Raw genomic sequence first — 20,725 nt, forward strand, 5'->3', positions numbered from 1 at the left:
AATAGTTATCAACATTATGCAAATATAAATTTTTTTAATGACACAAAGATCCAAGTGAAAAAATGCAAAGTAATCATTTAAAATGGTTCTTTACAGGACACAAGAGGAACGATTTTAAAACTATTTGAATTAATTCTGTAAGCCACTGAACTAATGAGATACTCTGAAAGCTCAAGATATGTGATAGATATTAAATAGAAAGATGAGAGTGATCTTTTGAGAGGCACAATGAAGTTGATACAAAGATGTTAAAGGTCAATAAGGCAATTTAAAAAGTAAAACTCTATAGGAAAAGACATAATCAGATAAACACTAATATGATGCCATTCTCCCCTGTAAGACTGGCAGAAATTAAAAGACTTGTTAATATCAGTGCTGCAAAAGCAATGGAAAAACAGGTTCTTTGATACACTGCTTTGAGAGCATAAATGGCAGCCCTTTATGGAAAGTAATTTAGTAGCATCTAGTCAAATCTAAAATGTGCATACCCTTCAACTCAGTAATCTCTCTTTTAGGACTCAATTCTAGAGAAGTAATACAGTAAAGAAAAATGTGTAAGAAAACATACTGAAACACTAGTAAAAATCTAAATGTCCATCAGCAGCAACGTGGTTAAAGAAACTGTGATATACGCATTCTATGCAGCCATTAGAAAGATCAAGGGAGATCAATAGGTACTGTTTTGAAAACATGTCCAGGATATGGTAGGTGAGTAAAATTGCAGATCCGTATGTACTGCATGAAAAAAGTATATAACCAAATATTTACATGTTTATGCACATATGTCTCTATCGGTATTTCTTTAAATATCAAGAAAAATCAGAGGAAATTCATATTAAACTCTTAACATCACTTATTTCTGGGAAATGGTATTAGATGGCTGGGAGACAAAGACTTTCATCTGTTACTTTATAAATTAAAAATGAAATTACTGATAGGATTACAGTGATTTTTTATTTTTTTTCCTTTCAGATTAAACAAAAAGCCCTACATTATTGCTTATCTAAAAAAATGAAAATTAGACAATCCAGTTAGGTAATGAATTTGAATTTCTACCTCTATCAATCAAGAGGAATAATATGAACCAATTAAACTTCCAACCTATCAGGAAAGAAAGGACAAAGAGGACAAGGGAGAAGTGCAGAAAAGGGAGAGAAGAATACAGAATGAGAAAGAAAAGATGCAAAAGTGAGAGGAAGAGACTGGAAGCAAGAAAGAGATTCTCTGTGTTGCTAAAATTCTCAGAGTAGAACTAGCATTTCAGGGTTACCTACCTGGAACTTGTCCCACCCTCCCCCAGGACCTAGCATTCTTGCTTGCCCCAGAAAAACAGTTGAAACCACCCAGAAAAGATTCATGAATATTCTGAGCATACCTCTTCACTGGGTTATACTCTGCCTAAAAGTACCCTTTAAGGTTTCCATTAATCCAGAGAGCATCCAACCATTACCCTAAAATTACCAAATTAAAGAACTTCTCCTTCTTGGGGAGATCTCAAGACTTATCCCCAATCCTGTATGATCCATGATATTTATCTGGATTCTCAATGCTTTAAAAGTGGTTTTGATGAGGCTCCCTTGGAACAATAAATATGAACACCCAACTTCAACAAGGAGACAAGCAGAGGTTCAATGTTTACTATGAAGAGTTTCCTTCTATACAGTTCCTTATCTGGGAATTGATAGGCTAGTATGACAGCACTTAGGCCTCTTCTGACAGCTGACAATTAACATTCCTTTGCACATGAATACTGTCAGCATTGAGAACCTGTCTAAGATAGCATTGAGCTTAGCTCTAAGGTAGACTTAGAGGTAGAGCTTAGCTCTAAGATAGTCTAAGGTAGATTCTGAGCTTAGTTTAGTGAGCCAGCAAATATTACAAAGGTTCAATATCTACAAAGACATCAAGAACAAGGTCAATAAGCGGAGGGAGTATATTCCATTCACTCAATACGATCTTCAAATTTCTCAAAGTATTTGAGTTTCTTTTAAGGATATAATAACACCTAAAAGATATCCTCATAGAGTTGTTTCAAATTATTTTTGAAAGAGGACAAGGTATACTGTATTAAATAGTAAACACAGTCTGAGAAGTTCTGACTTAATAAAAAGTGGGCTCTTGGCCAGGCGCGGTGGCTCAAGACTGTAATCACAGCACTTTGGGAAGCCGAGGCGGGCGGATCACAAGGTCAGGAGATCGAGACCATCCTGGCTAACACGGTGAAACCCCATCTCTACTAAAAATACAAAAAAATTAGCCGGGCGTGGTGGCGGGCGCCTGTAGTCCCAGCTACTCGGGAGGCTGAGGCAGGAGAATGGTGTGAACCCGGAAGGCAGAGCTTGCAGTGAGCCGAGATCATGCCACTGCACTCCAGCCTGGGCGACAGAGTGAGACTCTGTTTCAAAAAAAAGTGGGCTCTTATAAAACACTTTAATAGTAATGACTGGACCAAAATTTTTAAAAGGGGAAGAAATATAAAAGGAAAAGTGTGCAGAGGACAGAGGCTGATAACAAATAATGGCTAGACCAAGGTCAGATGCCTTGGCAGAGTTGACCACTAGGAAGAATAGGGGAGTGTTAGGACTTTTAACAGACTCCTCACTTTTCTAAGCTCCCGGTTTCATCTACAGTGGCATTTTACATGTGTAAGATTAGAAGTTCATGAAAAACCATAGGAGCTCTAGCTACAGAGTAAATATTTCCAGGAGACACACTTTACCACAATGTGTCTGACTCTAGGTGTTGCTGTCTTGCTTAATTCTGATTATAAAAGCCAGACTGCAGTTATCACTACAGGGTAATTGAAATTTTCTCTAAGCCAGTGGAATCTCCATTTTAGAAACCAAGTTTCCCAGATAAATCTATAACTCTGTGAACCATCTTTATCCTTAAAAATAGAAAAAGATGCATTATCACGCATAAATTATAACTCACTCAGTAATTCAGTGATGACTCCCTTTTGACAAATATTAGGTAAAATGTAGAGTAGTTAAAGATCAGCTTAAGATCTATAACCCTGGAAATTAAGGACCCAAGTAACCAACAACAGCTGCATACAAGTACACGTCTTAGATCTGCTGGGCTACTAACAGCTCCTAGACCTCAAACCAAGGGGTATATGTGTCCATTAGCAGGTCCGCAGGGCAGTCTACCTATACAAAAAGAAGCTTTAGTCCCATTAGCCATCTACTGGGAGGAGAAGGTAAGGGCAACGAAGACTCAGCCTGAGAAACATTCTTGAGACCTTGAAAAATGGTTGATTGGGCACTATTTGGTCTGGGAATCCTTCCAACCCTTTAATTTTAAGATGGCTCCTAAAGGAAAAGGTGATTCTCAAAAAATAACAAAGTCTACAAGGATGAAATCTTTATAGATATTGAATTGAAGGACTGTGAGATTTTGTCATTATACTTGGTTATATATTTTTCATAGAGCAGAAAATACCCGTGTTTTCTACAAGTGAACTGAATTTTCAAAAAAAGTACTACATACTTACCGAAAATACTGGCACCTGGCTGCTAAAATTACCCTGTGGGCAGGAAAACGTTTCTTTTCCACAACAAATGTGACGTCACCATATTCTTCCCCAATCAACAAGGCACCAATATGTTCAGACAAAATGTGCACATGATCAATTTCCCCCACTGCAGTAAAGGGGCGAAGAGGGTGGCTGTTACTCATCTTGTGGAATGGATGATAGTCGTTGATCTATCATATAAAGAAGGAATGAGAGTTAGTTGGGGGAGGGGAGTACACGTAGAAAATCACCATAAACATAGCTAAGTAAAAATTTAAAGTGCTTAGAAAAACTCCTATGAGAGAGTTAATCAATGGTATCTTTATTAACCCATTTATTTTGAGAAGGAATTCAGCCTGCTTCCCTTAACTGTACTCCCTTTATCACACTAGGAAAGCAAAAATGCCAGAGTCTCCAAACACTAATAGCACTTGCAGCCATCACAGTCTAGAAAACTGAGCCCAAACACAGGTCTCATATTCCTCACAGTACCTTAGGAAAAGAAAAATCAACAATCAGAATAACTTCTCTTTTACATAGATATATTGAGCAAGGTTGGGTACAATTATACCAAATAGAAAAGTCATTCAGGCACCGATCTAGGCCTAAATTACAAACAGAATAAATGAAATAATCAGATTTCAAATAAGAAGTTTTGGTACGAAACCATCTCAAATATTTTATTTTAAAAAAATCTTCTGGGGCCAGGCACGGTGGCTCACACCTGTAATCCCAGCACTTTGGAAGGCCAAGGTGGGTCAATCACCTCAGCCTCAGGTTGGGAGTTCGAGACCAGCCTGACCAACATGGAGAAACCCCATCTCTACTAAAAATACAAAATTAGCTGGGCGTGGTGGCGCATGCCTGTAATCCCAGCTACTCGGGAGGCTGAGGCAAGAGAATCGCTTGAACCCAGGAGGCAGAGGTTGCTGTGAGCCGAGATGGCACCATTGCACTCCAGCCTGGGCCACAAGAGCGAAACTTCATCTCAAAAATAATAATAATAATAATAATAATAATAATCTTCTGGAGTCACAAAAATAACTTGACATTTATTAATGAACATTTGCAGTAGCATCCTAAGCTCCCCACATCCAACAAAAGAGTAACTCCAACAGTTTTCTCAAGACTGTGGCTTCTATTCCAAACTTGTTGCTCTGATGATCAGGCTGCCAGTTTACCAGAACATCATTATATTTTGTCTCATTTCCAGGCACCTTCCTTGCTTTTGTATACAATGCCTTTCTACAAAATTAACTGAAAATCAAAGGGCTAAAACATGATTAACAGCTTTACATGTAAGAAAGTGGGGGGTTATAGTCTTAGAAAGCTAAAAATGTTTATATTTTTTAATACCAAATGTACTTGCATATACTTAAAAAAAAAAAAAAAAAAAGTTGGTCTTGTTCTGTTGCCCAGGCTGCAGTGCAGTGGCGCGATCACCACTCACTGTAACCTCCAACTCCTGGGCTCAAGTGAGCCTCCCACCTCAGCCTGCCAAGTAGCTGGGACTACAGGTGTACACCATCATGGCCAGCTAATTGCAGGTACTGCTTTGATAAGTGTAAGTAACTGGCAAGTATGTCAGAGTCTCGGCTAGCATTCAGATGCCCCCGGTGAAGAGGTAGTTGACAGCTCAGAGGTAGCCAGCTACCCCTCTGCTGCATCGGCGACTAGAGAAATTGAGCCAGATATGTTTTCTCTGCTAGACCTCCACACCTTTTTGAGCTCTCCAGTTGAACCACATCTAAAGGTTGAACAGCTCCTAATCTTTAAACTCCCACATCCAGATCATTAGCAAGGTGTGTCAAAAATGGTCTTTCTCTTCTGTGGCTGCAATGGAAGATCTTCATGGAACAGGTTCCGAATCTGCCTGCTTTAGTTAACCTACCACCATACGCCCACCCTCAAAAGGGGGAGCAATAGCAGTGATGCAGAAGAACATGGAAAATGAGCTAGGCAAGAAAACACCTACCCCAGGTAAGTGAGCAAAATCCTGGTTCTCCACAGTAGGAACATCAGAGAACTAGCAGGATAATCCCCTAACTGCCAAGGGAAATCCCTCTCCCTCAGCTGCAACCTCCATTTGAAAGCCCTAAAAACAGAATAATCTCTAGTCACTTGTGTATGAAAGACCAAATTCAGCTTAAGAGGATCTATTTGAGAGTATGAGCAAGTAATGTGTGATACAATAGTCTTAATGTGTATATACAACAACAGTGTAATACAGGAGTTGGAAAAATTTCTATAAAGGGTCAGATAGTACATAGTTTAAAGCTTTGCAGGTTATACAATCCATGTCAAATGATTCAGCTCTATGGTAGGAGCCTAAACGCAGCCACAGGAAATAAGAAAATGAATAAACATGGCTATCTCCAGTAAAACTATTTCTAGAAAAGACCTAGATTAGACTCGCAGGTCATAGTTTGCTAGCCCCTGGCCTACCCCGTGATCAAGGACTGACTACACTCTAGGCAAAGGATCAGACTGGGAGTTTTTTTGTTTGTTTCTTGCTGGGTTACCCAATTGATGTTCCTATGATCATTTCCTATGTTGGTCAGGAAATTCAGAAAGCTAGTGGTACCTGACTTCAAAACCTCTTCAATACAAACTCTCACATCATTCTCCAATATTTCAATGATCGTGCATGATTCTAAACAAAACACTCTTCCTGACTGAAAAAAATGCAATGTATATACCCAGTAAATATATTTAATATATTTTCTGGTATATTTTCTTAATATTTTATCCAGGTCATGGCTAATACTCAAATTACTTACTAAATGACTCTTGATGAACAATGATTGATTTTTGGTTAACCAGCTCAGAAGGGAAATTTATAATTCTTAAACTGATATATCATAAACATTAATATTACATATGTATGTATCTACCATAATAAGTTCTCCAGATCTCTACTTCTCAATACATCTATTTTCATTTTGCTAAACTTGCATTTTAATTATGTTTTTCCAAATGGAAACATGAAACTGTTTTGTGTACAGAAAATAGCCACTTAGGATAAAATAAACACAATTTTATTGGCCTACAGAAATAATTTTAACTAGACTAGTGATTCTCAATGAGGCTGCCCAACACTGGAATCACATGGGGAGCTTAAAAACAAACAAACAAAAAAAAGATGCTTGAGTCCCACTCATCAGAGACTCTTATTTAATTAGTCTAGAATGGGGCCCAGGCATTGGAATCACCATTCTGAAGTGATTCTACTAAGCAACCTGGAAAAACAGCCACTGATTTAGACTCTATATTGTTCTAGGTTTCCATCCCTTGCTCAGGTGTACACGTATACAAAAAAAATCCACAGAAAAAATTTATTTAGGATATAATTTAATTTGAATCTTATTGCAAAGATGTAAAAGATACTAACAAAGTTACCAATGGCACAGCTTTATGCAGAAAATGAGTATTGTTTCACCAATGGGATAGTTTATCTACAAAGTGATAGTTTCAGTCTACCTATGTGTATTTTAAAAAGTATGCTGGCCAGGCACAGTAGCTCATGCCTGTAATCCCAGCACTTTGGGAGGCTAAGATATGAAGATCCTTTGACACAAGGAGTTCAGGACCCTGTCTCCACAAAAAAAATTTAAAAATCAGCCAGGCATGGTGGCACGAGCCTGTAATCCCAGCTAATTGGGAGGCTGAGTCAGGAGGACCACTTGAGCCCAGGAGTTAAAGGCTGCAGTAAGCTATGATTGTGCCATTGCACTCCATCCTGGGCAACAGAGCAAGACCCTGTCTCAAAAAAATAAAAAAGAAAAGAAAGCCAAATTAAAGTTAAATGGATTAGGAAACAAAGAGGCAAAAAAATCAGTATTTGCAGATAATGACTGCCCACATGAAAAATCCAAGAGAATCAACTGAAAAAAAATTAGAGAAAATAAGAGGGGTTCACTAAAGTGACCACATAAAATAATTATATGAAACTATCTAGCACTCTTCCATGCCAAAAACAACTAGCTAGAAAATACTAGTAAAAAGATCTGCAATTTATAATTAAAAAACACATGTAACATGTAGTAATAAACTCATAGGACATGTAAGGAAATTATAAAACTCCACTGAAAGATTTAAGAAAAATACAAAGACATAAGTTGTTTGGGGATAGAATGATCCAGTATTATAAAAAGATCCATATTTTCAACTTACCATGGGTTTATCAGGACATAACCATATTGTAAGTCTAGGAGCATCATTTATATAAATGTAGCATAGCATTTCAATTAAATGGGAGAAAATATGGATTTTTTTCAATAAAAGGTATTGGCTAGCCATTTGGAAAAAAGTAAGCTGAACAGTCACATAAGAGTACAAAATGAAATATATATGGATGTCAGCTTCAGCACTTTCTGTAAAGCAAAAAAACTGGAAAAAACCCTGAAGGCTCATTTAAAGAGAATTGGTTAAATAAATAATGGTACATCTATACAATGAAATATTATAAATGATTTAAAAAGAATAAAGTTAGATACTAATGAACTGAAAAAAATCTTAAGTATGTGTATTTACATGCAAAAGACAATCTACAAAACAATAGTATAGTGAAATACCTTGTTTAAAAAAATACACTGAAAAAGCAAGAATGTAAGTCAAATTGTTAACCAAGGGTTAAGTCGCTAGATTGGGGCTGTTGGAAAATTTTACACAGTGCGCTACACACTTTGTAATGTTTACAAATTTTATAATGTTTATTTGTAGTAAAACTATAAACAAATATTTCAGTAAGTTTGGCCACAAAATTACAAAATAAATTGCTTTGTTTGTGAGACAACAAGTGTTTGGATTTGCCATAAGCAATAGAAATTGATTCAGTGACTAAAACAGAAATGGCAAGCAGAAGGGCTATGTATTATCTCCACAGAGAAAAATTAATTAACAACTTGAAGGCAAGGACATAAAGTTCATTACACTAAAACTGGCAAGAGAAAAAAAAAGTTCATTAAACTAAGACAGGTAAATCAGATACCTGGGTAGCACAGCCTACTAGGACACTCCAACTGATATATCCCAACTAAAGATCTTCACCTAAGAGAGTTTCAGTCTGACTTTTTCTAGACTTAAGGCAGATTTTCCCAGATGCAAAGTGTTCTTCAATTTGCCCCTACTGACTGTCCTGGAGTCTAAACTTGCTGATCCTCACAGCATAGGGCAAGGGTAATCTATTCACTCAAACTGTTCCTTCGAGGTGGGGGGAAGAACAGTAGGAAGGCAGGGGGATGAAGGACTTACACTGAGAGAAGACAGGAATATCTCAACCAGGGAATGGTACCTTTCATGGTACCATACACAATTATTAGTTTTGGATTCTGGGACCTCATATGAATTTACTTACCAGGGATGGTGGCACAGAAACTATACTATTTTTCTTGGCTAGTTAACTTTCATGAATTCAAACGCACTAAAAATCAAAAATGACTAAAGCAGCAGTACTAAAATCCTGAGGGTTATTGCCTGCTTATTATTCAGTAAGGAACCAACACCCATTTGTTCTAACCAAAATAATAAACAATGTCCATCAATAAACTGAGAGGACCATATGTAGTTCATAATGCTGTAACGTTATAATTGCCACTTAAGGGGGAAAAAACCAACTTGACCCAAACATCAATTTCTTTACTTAAAGCTCACTTATACAACTGTTTACAAACTTTAACCAGGGCTAACTACATTTTTTAGAATTAAAGTTTATTCTCCAGTGTTTAATCAGGAAATAGTCAAAGAGCAAAGTTCCACAAGGTGGAGATGCCAAAGGGTCCTTGAACACTGTATCAGTCTCCCCTGGGAAGCCCTCTCTGCCCGGTGTATTTCCTGACTGAAAAGCCTTTATGGGAAAAAAGACCTTCTGCTCTTTAATTGCAAAATATAAATGATCTTTCTCTTGAGGAAAGAGATGGCATTTACAAGCATATGGTTTAGCAATTTCTTTCTGGTCTTGGTACCCATGTGGTGTGTAATTTGAAGTAGTATTCCTTAAACTTTAAGTTAATATCGCTTGGGGAGATAAATGGTGTCCTGTCTGCATCTTAAACACTCTCCAAAAAAAATCACATTCTGCTTCTCACAGAAAGGATACTTCACTTCTCTTGATATATACTCTGCCCCTGTCATCCAAAAGTCTAAGGAACAGGTGAAGACTGACCATGCTGCTAGATGTAACCTTGACTCTGATATTTTACAAACCCAATTCTAAACCTTGCAGAAGAGAATTATCCTCCAGCCAGTAAAGTGCTACGTAAGAACATGACTGGAGTTCACATGACAGGATTCCTGACATACCTTCTTCTCTGGGAAAATTTTGAGTGTCCAGTTAAGCTCCAAAGTCTTGTCATTCTGTAATTTTATGTTTGTAAATAAATGTTTATAAATATGCTCAGGTTTGACCACTAAAGAATGGTATCATAAAAAATATTTGACAAGATTATTTTATTGAGCATGCATGTAATTCCAATTACCAGTTAACACACTGATTCTCCACTTCTTTGCCAATGGACAAACTAGTTTCTGAGTATGTGTATAATTCATTCAATTAAAGATTTAGTGAGCTCTCTCTACAATACAGGCTCAGTGCTAGGCGACAGAAACACAAAGATTAATAAAAGTCTCTACTTTTGAAGAACTCATTGTCTACTAAGGAAAGTAGGACTAGATAACAAGTAATGTAAATTCTAAAACTCGTAGACCAGCCCATGATTTTATGAAATTTAGAAAGTCAAATACTTCCCTAAGTACCATACCAAAACAACCACAAAGATGCTAAATAGAATACCAAATGAACAGAACTCAGAAAATTATCAGTTACATTCTAATATGAGAGTCAGGGTTAATATTCAAATAATTGGCTATGTGCTCTCCAAAGTGGGCTGCTCATATTCCAGGGAGACTGCAATACAAACCACAGGAATTCAGAAAGAAAACATTAACACTTATATTGATGTGTTTGTATCTATGTATTCTAGACATGAGGTCATGCTATGTCGCCCAGGCTAGACTCTAAGGCTCAAGTGCTTTTCCCACCTTAGTCTCTCAAGTAGCTGGGACTACAGGTGCACACAACCATGCCTGGATTGATATTAATTTTTAACCTAGAAAAATGAGAATAAAAATCAGCTTTGCTCTTTTTTTTTTTTTTTTTTTTTTTTTTTTAAAGGCAGTCTTGCTCTGTCACTCAGGCTGGAATGCAGTGGTGCGATCTCGGCTCACTGCAACCTCCACTTCCTGGGTTCAAGTGATTCTCCTGCCTCAGCCTCCTGAGTAGCTGGGATTACAGGCGCATGCCACTATGCCTGGTTAATTTTTGTATTTTTAGTAGAGACGGGGTTTCACCATGTTGGCCAGGCTTGTCTCAAACTTCTGACCTCAGGTGATCTGCCTACCTCAGCCTCCCAAAGTGCTTGGGATTATAGGCGTGAACCACCATACCCGGCCAGCTTTACTAATTCTTAGTAAGTGGATGGCACTGCCTCCTTCTCATGATCTACATGTCAAAAACAGTCATTTGTGTCATAAAATAAATAGGTGACTTGGGAGAAGAGTGGGAATTCCACAAAGATGCAGGGCTGAAGGTAGTGTCCTTACTTGTGCATGGGAACAATTAAGTTAACATGTGCTTGCTTAAGTGAATTTTCCAAATGTTATCTAGTTTTAATTAAATTCTCTCTCACAAAATGACAAGTGAATTATAAAAAGGTTCCCACAGTCTGGGCAACATAGCGAGACCCCTTCTCTACAAAACTTTTTGTTTTTAAATTAGCCTGGCATGGTGGTGTGCACCTGCGGTCCCAGCTACTAGGGAGGCTGAAGCAGGAGGGCTGCTTGAGCCCAAGAGGTTGAGGTGGCAGTGAGCCATGTTCATGCCACTGCACTCCAGTCTGGGTGACAGCACAAGACCCTGTGTGATGGTTAATATTGAGTGTCAACTTGATTGGATTGACAGATGCAAAGTATTGTTCCTGGGTATGTCTGTGAGGGTGTTGCCAAAGAAGATTAACATTTGAGTCAGTGGACTAAGAGAGGCAGACCTACCCTCAATCTGGGTAGGCACCATCTAATCAGCTGCCAGCATAAAAGCAGGAAAGGAAACAGCCGACTTGCTGAGTCTTCTGGCTTCCAACTTTCTCCCAAGCTGGATGCTTCCTGCCTTCAAACATCAGACCCCAAGTTCTTCAGCTTTTGGACTCTTGAACCTACACCAGTGGTTTGTCAGGGGCTCTCGGGCCTTTGGCCACAGACTGAAGGCTGCGCTGTTGGGTTCCCTACTTTTGAAGTTTTGAGACTTGGACTGGCTTCCTTGCTCCTCAGCTTGCAGAGGGCCTATTGTGGGACTTCACCTTGTGATCGTGTGAGTCAATACTCCTTAATAAACTTCCCTTCATATATACATCTATCCCATCAATCCTGTCCCTCTAGAGAACCCTAATACACTCTGTCTTAAAAAATAAAAAAGGTTCCCACAATGAAACCACTGATTGAAGATAATATAACATTGTCAACACAAGCAAATAATAAGAAAATGGCCAATATGACAACTTTACTACTTACTAGTAGTAAAGATTTTATAAGAAAGTGACTTTGATTATTTTAAATGATTAAATAAATCATTTGAAACATACAATATAATTAACAATGAACCTCCACACAAAAAGCATTAAAATATTTGTTGACTAATTATATATTCGTTGGATGTATTAATCTGAAAACAAGCTTAAAACCAAATTAGAATCTGGTAACAAATTAACCATTTTATAGTAGGGACACTGAAAGTACTTCTCATCTAACAATAATAGCTACTATTTATTGAAGACTTACTTATAAGCCAGACACAGTCCTAGCATTTTTATATATATCATCTTATTTAATATTCAAAGAATTGAATTAGGTAGGTACTTTTAAAATATCCATTTTACAGACAGGAAATTGAGACACAGACAAGATTCAGTAACTTGTCCAAGCACATACCCAATAAGTAGCAGATTCAGAAAGGGTTTGTCAAGGTCCTGAACTGATAAGACCTTGCTAAGTAAATGTAAGATATCAGAAATGATTCTGACTCTGACTTCTAGACCTGTCAGCTAACTCCTCAGAGCAGCAGTTCTCAAACTTTAACATACGATCTTCAGACTAGGTAAAATATGCAAGGGTGATAAGAATGAAATGCTATTTTTCAATTCTCTTTGGGAAGATTACACATACATGTGCTTTGCTAATACAAAGAGAATAATTCATATTGGAACTGCAATGTACAATCTAGTTACTTAAAAGTTACAAAACAAGAACACTGTTGATACAAATATGCATCAATATATACTACAGGGTTAAGTGAACAACCTATAAGAAAAATAAAGACTAAACAGTAATTTATAATGAAAAATTAAGAATAGAAACCAATGAAAAGCTCAACTCAATATATACTGATGATATATGTCTAAAATGTAAAGTAATTCCACCTTATGCATGTTCATATGTTCATATGTGGAGCTTTGCAACATTGTTACACGTTGCATAGCATCCAAACTTCTTAGTAAAAAACTTAAATTAGAAGCCTTTATAAGCTGTAGTATTATGCTAATGTGGGTTTATGTACACCACATTTTGCATACTCTTAATGCTTCACTTGATTGGTTATCAGTAAGTTGCCAAAGGATATATGTAAATGAAACACTATGAGATTTCCTGCTATTTGCCAATATGTTTTGGTCCACTGGCCTTGGGCCATCTTTTGAGAAGTGTTCTTCTAGACTATGAAATGCTCCAGGCTCACTTTGTATAATAACTAACTCTGTGGTGGCTGGGAGAAGCTACTCCTTTATTATTTATTATTTAATCACAAAATATCAAGACTCCCAAGGCAAAAAAAAAAAAGGCCCAATTTATAATTTGCCAAATTATTTTTATTTCAGTTCAAGCCCTCTTCAGTCTCTCTGGATTCAATCTCTTATTAAAACAACCTTTCCCAAGTAACTATGAAAAAAACAAACAAAATCATTCAAATCAGGTATCTTCCAATAACATAAATATCAAATGATATTATGTTCTAAATGTTTACCTATAACCTACCTTATTCAGCCACCAAACATTCCCCTCAGTCTCTTACTTCTCATTTGCTCTAGTATGTGACTCCATATAAGGCAATCTCCCATAAAATAAGATGACTTTTAGGAATGACAAGTCATAGATTGCATCTCTAAGAAGTTGCTATCACTTAAGGATCTGAGATTATATAACTATCCTTTTCCATACTGTCAGCCTTATTGGTCCCAAGCCATTGAAAACTGCATGATCTGTATTCTGGGAGCAGAAAAATATATGCACCTACAGCCAAAAAGCAATGAAAAAGTCATGATGAGTGCAGAGGTTATTAGTTGTAATAATATTTGAAAATACAAGACAAGCCATTTCTGTTTAATTTCTTCAGCGGCAACTTATGGGTCTGTAATATTCTTGCTCAGATTTAAATTATATGATATTTTCCTAATTAATAAAGGTTATTATAGCATGAACTCCCATTAAAGCAGTGGAATCATCAATTGCAGCAATTTAATTTCTTTATAGCAAAGCTACTGTGAACATTTGCATTACTGTCTGTGTAAAGGGAATTGGCTTTTCATTTGTAGAATGTTATAAAAATGTTCTACTATGCACACTTTGACTACTGTTTGTTAAACCTAGTATCTTGGCTATTTTCTGTGGAATTGTAAAATAAAAAAAGATCAACTCTGAGAAATCCGTACAACATAAAATCTTGATTTGTAAGTTTATTTGTGCCATTCTAGAACATAATCTAAAGGAAATGTTCCACAAATAATACTAGTATTTTGCTCTTTTTCCCCCTATATAACCTCTTCCTCATTTGTTTTATGAACATTGACTTTATTCTAACTCCAACATAACATTCCGTACTGTGATTTTAAAAAAAAGAAGCAGCAGAAGAAAAAGAAACTCAGAAAAAAGTATCCCCATGCAGTCTAGGAGTTACTGTCCAAAAACTACAGCCATTGACTGGCTGAGCTAAGGGGCCACTGAATTGACCAAGAATTCTTCCAAATCCAAATCTACAGTGTGTATGTAAGAATAAAGGAATGAACAGGCACAACTCAAGCCAACAACTTCATTTTAGGAACATAAAAAGCTTAGGCAAAAAGAGTACAGCCTGGACAACAAAGTGAAACCTCGTCTCTTCAAAACAAACAAACAAAAAACTAGCCAAGCATGGTAGCACACACCTGTGGTCCCAGCTACACTGGAGGCTGAGGCAGGAGGTTCACACAAGCCATGGAAGTCAAGGCTGCAGTGAGCCATAATCACACCACTGCACTCCAGCCTGGATGACAGGGCAAGACCTTGTCTCAAAAAAGAAGATTTTAAGTCCAAGAAGTCCATGTCTCTAGACTTTTCCTATAAAACTATCAGCCTTTAATGTTTCAAATTTAATTTTACCACCAGACTTCCACAAACCCCCAAGAATAAGCAAATATGTGGCCTGCCTTTCACCTTCTTCTGTGTGTACATACACTTCACCTACAATGTGGGAGAATAAAATCCAATTAAAAAAAGGGAGAGAATATATTTTTTCCTTCTATTTTAGAACAAAAACTCTAAAGGGTAGTGGATGGTTCTTCTGTATTCTGTGCACTAATACCCTCAAGACACTAATGAATAATTGATGAGCTTATGATTAGACTGCTATCCTCAGTTTTGAACAACATTCGTGGAGCAAATTTAATTCACCTCTAATATTGAATTCTCTTTCTTTTATCATGATTGAAATATGCATCAAGGCTGATCTCTGTTCCTTAGAATTTCATCAGTTGGTTCTTTACCTAAAGTCATAATACTGGTATTTGACCAACTCATCTAAAGCACCAACTTGGGATGTTACTGACACAAATTCTCACAGCCCATCCAAAGAAGATATTGGAACTATGCCTTTGTAACAGAAGCTTACAATGCAGGTACCGTAGAAATAAATATACTGACACAAGAAGAAGAGAACCTATTTACACTTTATAAGCAGAATACTTTCTGAAGGTCATTTCTAAAAGAAAAAATAAATTGTGGTTAATAAATTTTTTAAATGTTGTTAGATTTCATTAGTTGAAATGGCATCACATTATTTGACAAATATAAAGCCATCAAGTGTAGCAGAAATGTTGTAAAAGACAAATGCCATCTTCTCGAAGTGTATATAAACCAAGAAGTTTATGTTTTACTTCGCAAACAGGAATCAGCCACTAATAACGAAACAAGATTCATAAAATACTCTCTTTGCTGTAGCCATGGTAAATCTAAAGTAACCCATATGCCCTGTGGATAAAGTGAGATTTAAGTAATTAAAGAAGGTAGCTTTTTAAGGATATTAAATGAAAGATGTTCCATGCAGACAACACAGCAAAGGGAGGAGACTAATGGAAAACGCGAGACTGAAAAGGAAGTTTGTTCTGAGTAGCAACAGAGAAGAGACAGAAACAAATAAACACTGTGGTAGAATCTTACAATATAAAATGTGCCTAAACTACAATGTCTTCATAGGAACAAAGATCAGAAATGGAGAAGTGCTCATAGTTCTGTGGGGGTTAAGATCTGGGCAGATCATTTTAAGTCCCTTGAAAAAGGGAAAGGGAGGTTAGGCTGCATTCTGTAGTCCTTCAAGCTCTAAAACTATAACAAAATCATGTATGTAGGAAACAATGCTCTCGTATACTGTTGTAAGTATAAACTGGTTCAGCTTTCTGGAGGTCAGTTTGGCAGTCTATCAAAATTTTAAATATACATTTCCTATGGCCGAGCAATTTTGTTTTTAGAAATATATAAGGTTATTAATTACAGCATTGCTTGTAACTGCAAAAAACTGAGGGGGGTACTAAATGTCCATCAATACAGTGAATGGAAAATATATTACAGTGCATCTATACGATATAGCCATCAGTAAGAATGGAATAGATCTATATGTTCTGACTTGAGCACCAAAGCAGGGTTAGTGACATGAGCAAGCAGACCTCATACAATAGGATCCATTTATTTAAATATATGGAATACATGTGAGGATGTGTGTTTAAATACATATATGTATATGTATGTGCCTGGTATCTAGAAGGTACCTAGATATTAATTAAGTAAACACAGACACAGAAAAAAGAACTCCAAACACACACATCATACTGTTTACAGCAGTAACCTCCAGAGAGGGAAGTGGGAACGTAGGAAGATAGGGAATGATTGGAAAGTTTTATGATTAAACTTAATGTATTTCTCAAGCGTTTCCTTCTTTTAGAACAAGAATGGATTTCTCTTTTACATAAATGACATTTTGAAAAATTTAAACAGTGGAAATTACTAAAGAAATATTTATCAAAAGGATACATTTTCAAAAATGCATTTTCTTAAAAATATAGATGACCTCCTACTTGTACCAAGAAACAGTGCACTGAGACATGAGAAAATACTGATGCAGACAGAATTTTAGTTAACAATAGACTTTTTAGAATTAGCTAAATATGTGTCCAAATGCAAATCCTGGAGGGCAGTGACTAGGTCTTTCTTCCTGGTGTCCCATAAGGATGCAATAAACAAGTACGACACTAAAGACAAATGTGAGACTCCATGTGAGTCTTAGGAATTGATTATAAAATATACATACCCATCGTAAAAATATCTCTCAACTATTTATCATCAAATATTTTCATTAGGAAGTTCTCCATTCCCCTTGTATTCAGTGGGTATTTGGTTTCCTCATTTCTACTTTACTAACCAAGGTTATACTCCCTTATCACACTTTGTATGTTTCTCATTTTTTTCCAAATATATTTAAACTTACAAAACCACTTAATTATCATACCGCATCTTTCTTGGTGTTTGCTCTCAAAAGTCTCTAGCGATTTAGGTTTCTTTTTTCAACTGTCAAGTCTATAAATACTTTGAGTGGAATGTAAACAAACCTTAACAACGGTATTATCCTGAGAATCAACACCTTAAAATCTCTACATATCACTATTCAATTTTTCCATTCACAAAAATATAAAACTCATGGTCAGGTGTTTCTAGACAGTGCATAGGTGTGCATTTTCAGAACACAGGAAGGGTAGGACTCTGTTCTTTCTACACTTCTATGTTATTTAGTTTGTTAGTTTAGTTATAATGGGTAGGACCTATGAAAAGCAAGTGTTTAAGAATGGAAGTTCATGAAATAAATGATTCACATAGCTGAGTTTCAAGAATGTCTGCTCTTCAACTAATATTCAAGCCAACAATTGGTAAAGGCCTATTCGGAGCCAAGCCCAGCCTAGCCACAGTGGAATAAAGAGCAGTTAATACCCAGATACTAACTAACAAAGTTTATTATCCTTCTCTTGTGCTGTAACTTAGAGATCATAGGCAAAAGATAACTGCAATTCCTTCTCCAAACGCTCCCTTCACAATCAACAAAAGATGGCATTCCAAAAACAAATTATATATAAGCCTTCGAATTCTAAGTCTTTTCATTAGAAACAATGTTGCAATATCTGGTGGCCAGCCCATAAATGCCTATTTATTCCCAAGATGACTTAAGGAATGGAGTACTATGAAAATTAACCATGATGAGTAACAATGTGGGGAAATGCAGACTCTCAATTTAGAAAGAAAAAATATATCTTACTAGCTTCCTGGCAATAAAAGGACAAACTCTTTTCCATCCTCCACACTCTCCCCACCCCCAAATCCCCTTCAAGTCTGAGATGAAGGGGCCAGGGGCACTCTCTGTTATCAGACCCAAGAATTACTACTCTTACCTTCTTCCCTTTCAATTGCCTTATCTGCTGATTTTCAGCAAGGTTTGCTCTCTTGGGCTCACGAGGCTGTAGAATGCAGTGTCTAATTTCCATCAACTCTCCTGTCCCTTTGGAGCTGCAATGGCCACAATGATGGCCACTTGCCACATGTGGCTACTGAGCACTTGAAATACAGCATGTCCAAATTGAGACGAGCTACAAGTGTAAAATATAAATTGTACTTCAAAGACTTACTAAAAAAAAAAAAAAAAAAAAAAAAAAAAACATGTTTTTATTGAGTAGTTGTCGAAATGGTAATATTTAGATATATTAGTCTTCATAAAATATATTAAAATGAATTTCAACTGGTCCTACTTTTTTCATCAGAGTAGCTATTAGAAATTTTAAAATTACATACAAGGCTTGCGTTTGTATCTCACATTATAGTGCCATTTGACAGCGCTGCTTTAGAGATTGTCTTAGGAAAGGCAATAAAGGGTATCCAAAGTCATACTGCCAGAATTAAAATCTCAGGCCGGGTGTAAGACTCACGCTTGTGATCCCAGAACTTTGGGAGGCCAAGGCAGGTGGATCACCTGAGGTCAGGAATTTGAGACCAGCTTGGCCAACATGTTGAAACCCCGTCTCTACTAAAAATACAAAAATTAGCTGGGCATGGTGGCGGGCCCCTGTAATCCCAGCCACTCAGGAGGCTGAGGCACGACAATTGCAGGAGGTGGAGACCGCAGTGAGTCAAGATCATGCCACACTCCAACCTAGGCGACAGACTGAGTCTCTTTAAAAGACAGAGTGAGACTTTATCTTTAAAAAAAAAAAATACAGCCCATATGGACACATGTATTACTCAATGACAGCATTTTGTGTATTTCCTGCACATTTTGTTTCAATATAAAAATGTCAGAGGGAGCCTGGGAATAAATGGTTAAGGGGTACTGACATTCCTGTAGTAATGTAAGGAACCTCAATCTGGACTCTGGGAGATGTGGGTCCTGACTTTCCTATCAGCAAATCAGCTGTCCTCTATGGCTTTTGTTAATCTCATTTGCAAATGAGAAGACAAGGCTAAAAGTTCTCTGAAGTCCCTTCCAGCTATGAGTATTCTCTTCCTGTCCTTCCAAACAGCTATGTCAAGTCTCACCAGAACCCTTACCACCATAAAAACATCCAACTTAAGCAGACTTTGCTGGTGAGGAGCCCTCCTGCTTATTCACCTTGTTCACTGGTTAGTGAGAGCCAGGGATATGGAGCTGCTGGCTCTTCTGAGTTGTCAATTCTCTCCTCCCATACTTCCAGGCCTTTTACTATTGGAACTTCTTGTATTCTCCTTGTCTGGCTAATTCTGCCTCTTTCAAGGCTCAGAACAAGCTTCAAGCCCTTCAGCAGAAGCCTTCACTGACGCTGCCAATCTAGGTCACCTCTTCAGTCAGATTCTGTTCCCCCCATCACCGCCCCCATCATACCTTGCTATGATTTTGTTACAGACCTGTCTTGTCGGTTAGTAAGCTCCCAGAGGACAATAATCAGAACACAGAGACTACAGGCACTCAACAAATGCTGAATAACATCTTACTTATCTTTACATCCCCAGCACCTTACAGTGACTGGCATATTTAAGACCCCAAAATTAACAAAAGAGGCCATACAGATATTAACAGACCTCTTTTCCAAATTCCAGACCCCTATATTACCACTGCCTACTTTACATTTGCACTTACTTTTCTCAAAGGTACCTCAAAACTCAATTCACACTGTCTACGCCCCTCCCTAGTAAAAGCTTGTCCTTATGCAATGTTCCCTAGCTCAGTGAATCCAGCTGTGGAAGCTAGAAAGACACTGCCTTCGACCTCACCTTCCAACCTAATCCATCAGCAAGTCTTTTGTTTCTACCTCCTAAGAGAGCTTTCAAGTCAATTTACTTCTTTGCTACTTCCATGCTACCATTCTAGTTCACTCCACCTTCATCTCTCACTTGGACCCTCACACAGCTCCTAAGTGATCTCCCGTTTTCCACTCAGACCTTCCTCCAAACTGTCCTCCATGCAGGAGCCAGAAAGAATTTCTCAAATTACAAAACTTGAGTATAAACCATTTCCCTCATCCTCTCCCTCCAGTACTCCTGTCCCTATTTAAAACCCTTCGGTGGTATTCCACGGCTCTTATTGTAAAAGAAGCACAGAAAAAAAACATTTAACTGGGCCTTCAAGGCCTGTGGAATCTGGGCCCTGCCTAACTCTAATCATTCCCCCTGACATTCCCTAGCACTGACATGCTCCCTGATGCCACAGGGCTTTGGCTTAAGTTGATCCCTTGTTGGGACCACGCTTCTTTTCACCTTCCATCATCCAAGTGCAACTCAGGTGCCATTTCCTCATGCAGCCTTCCTGGACCCGGGTCTAGCCAGTGCTCTTGTCATCTGCACTTA

The 20,725-nt window shown here is 37.5% G+C and overlaps 1 protein-coding gene across 10 annotated transcripts in view; it reads right to left on the reverse strand.

Annotated features, from left to right (window-relative positions):
* BTBD9 (BTB domain containing 9) overlaps window positions 1–20,725 on the reverse strand; it is a 495,597-nt gene that overhangs the window by 450,334 nt on the left and 24,538 nt on the right. For 4 of the 10 annotated variants that reach the window (XM_032141217.2, XM_058432661.1, XM_058432663.1 and 1 more), the window contains one exon: window positions 3,497–3,708. In XM_032141217.2, coding sequence (XP_031997108.1) covers window positions 3,497–3,681 — 185 coding nt within the window. In that variant the 5' untranslated portion in view covers window positions 3,682–3,708. Of the gene's footprint in view, window positions 1–3,496; window positions 3,709–5,492; window positions 5,558–11,563; window positions 11,599–18,303; window positions 18,480–20,725 lie in introns of those variants that run through there. The other 6 variants (XM_032141219.2, XM_058432666.1, XM_058432659.1 and 3 more) reach the window with 5 other exon arrangements.

This window comes from Hylobates moloch, unplaced genomic scaffold (genome assembly GCF_009828535.3).
Source record: "Hylobates moloch isolate HMO894 unplaced genomic scaffold, HMol_V3 SCAFFOLD_20, whole genome shotgun sequence".
In the NCBI taxonomy this organism is placed as follows: Eukaryota; Metazoa; Chordata; class Mammalia; order Primates; family Hylobatidae; genus Hylobates; species Hylobates moloch.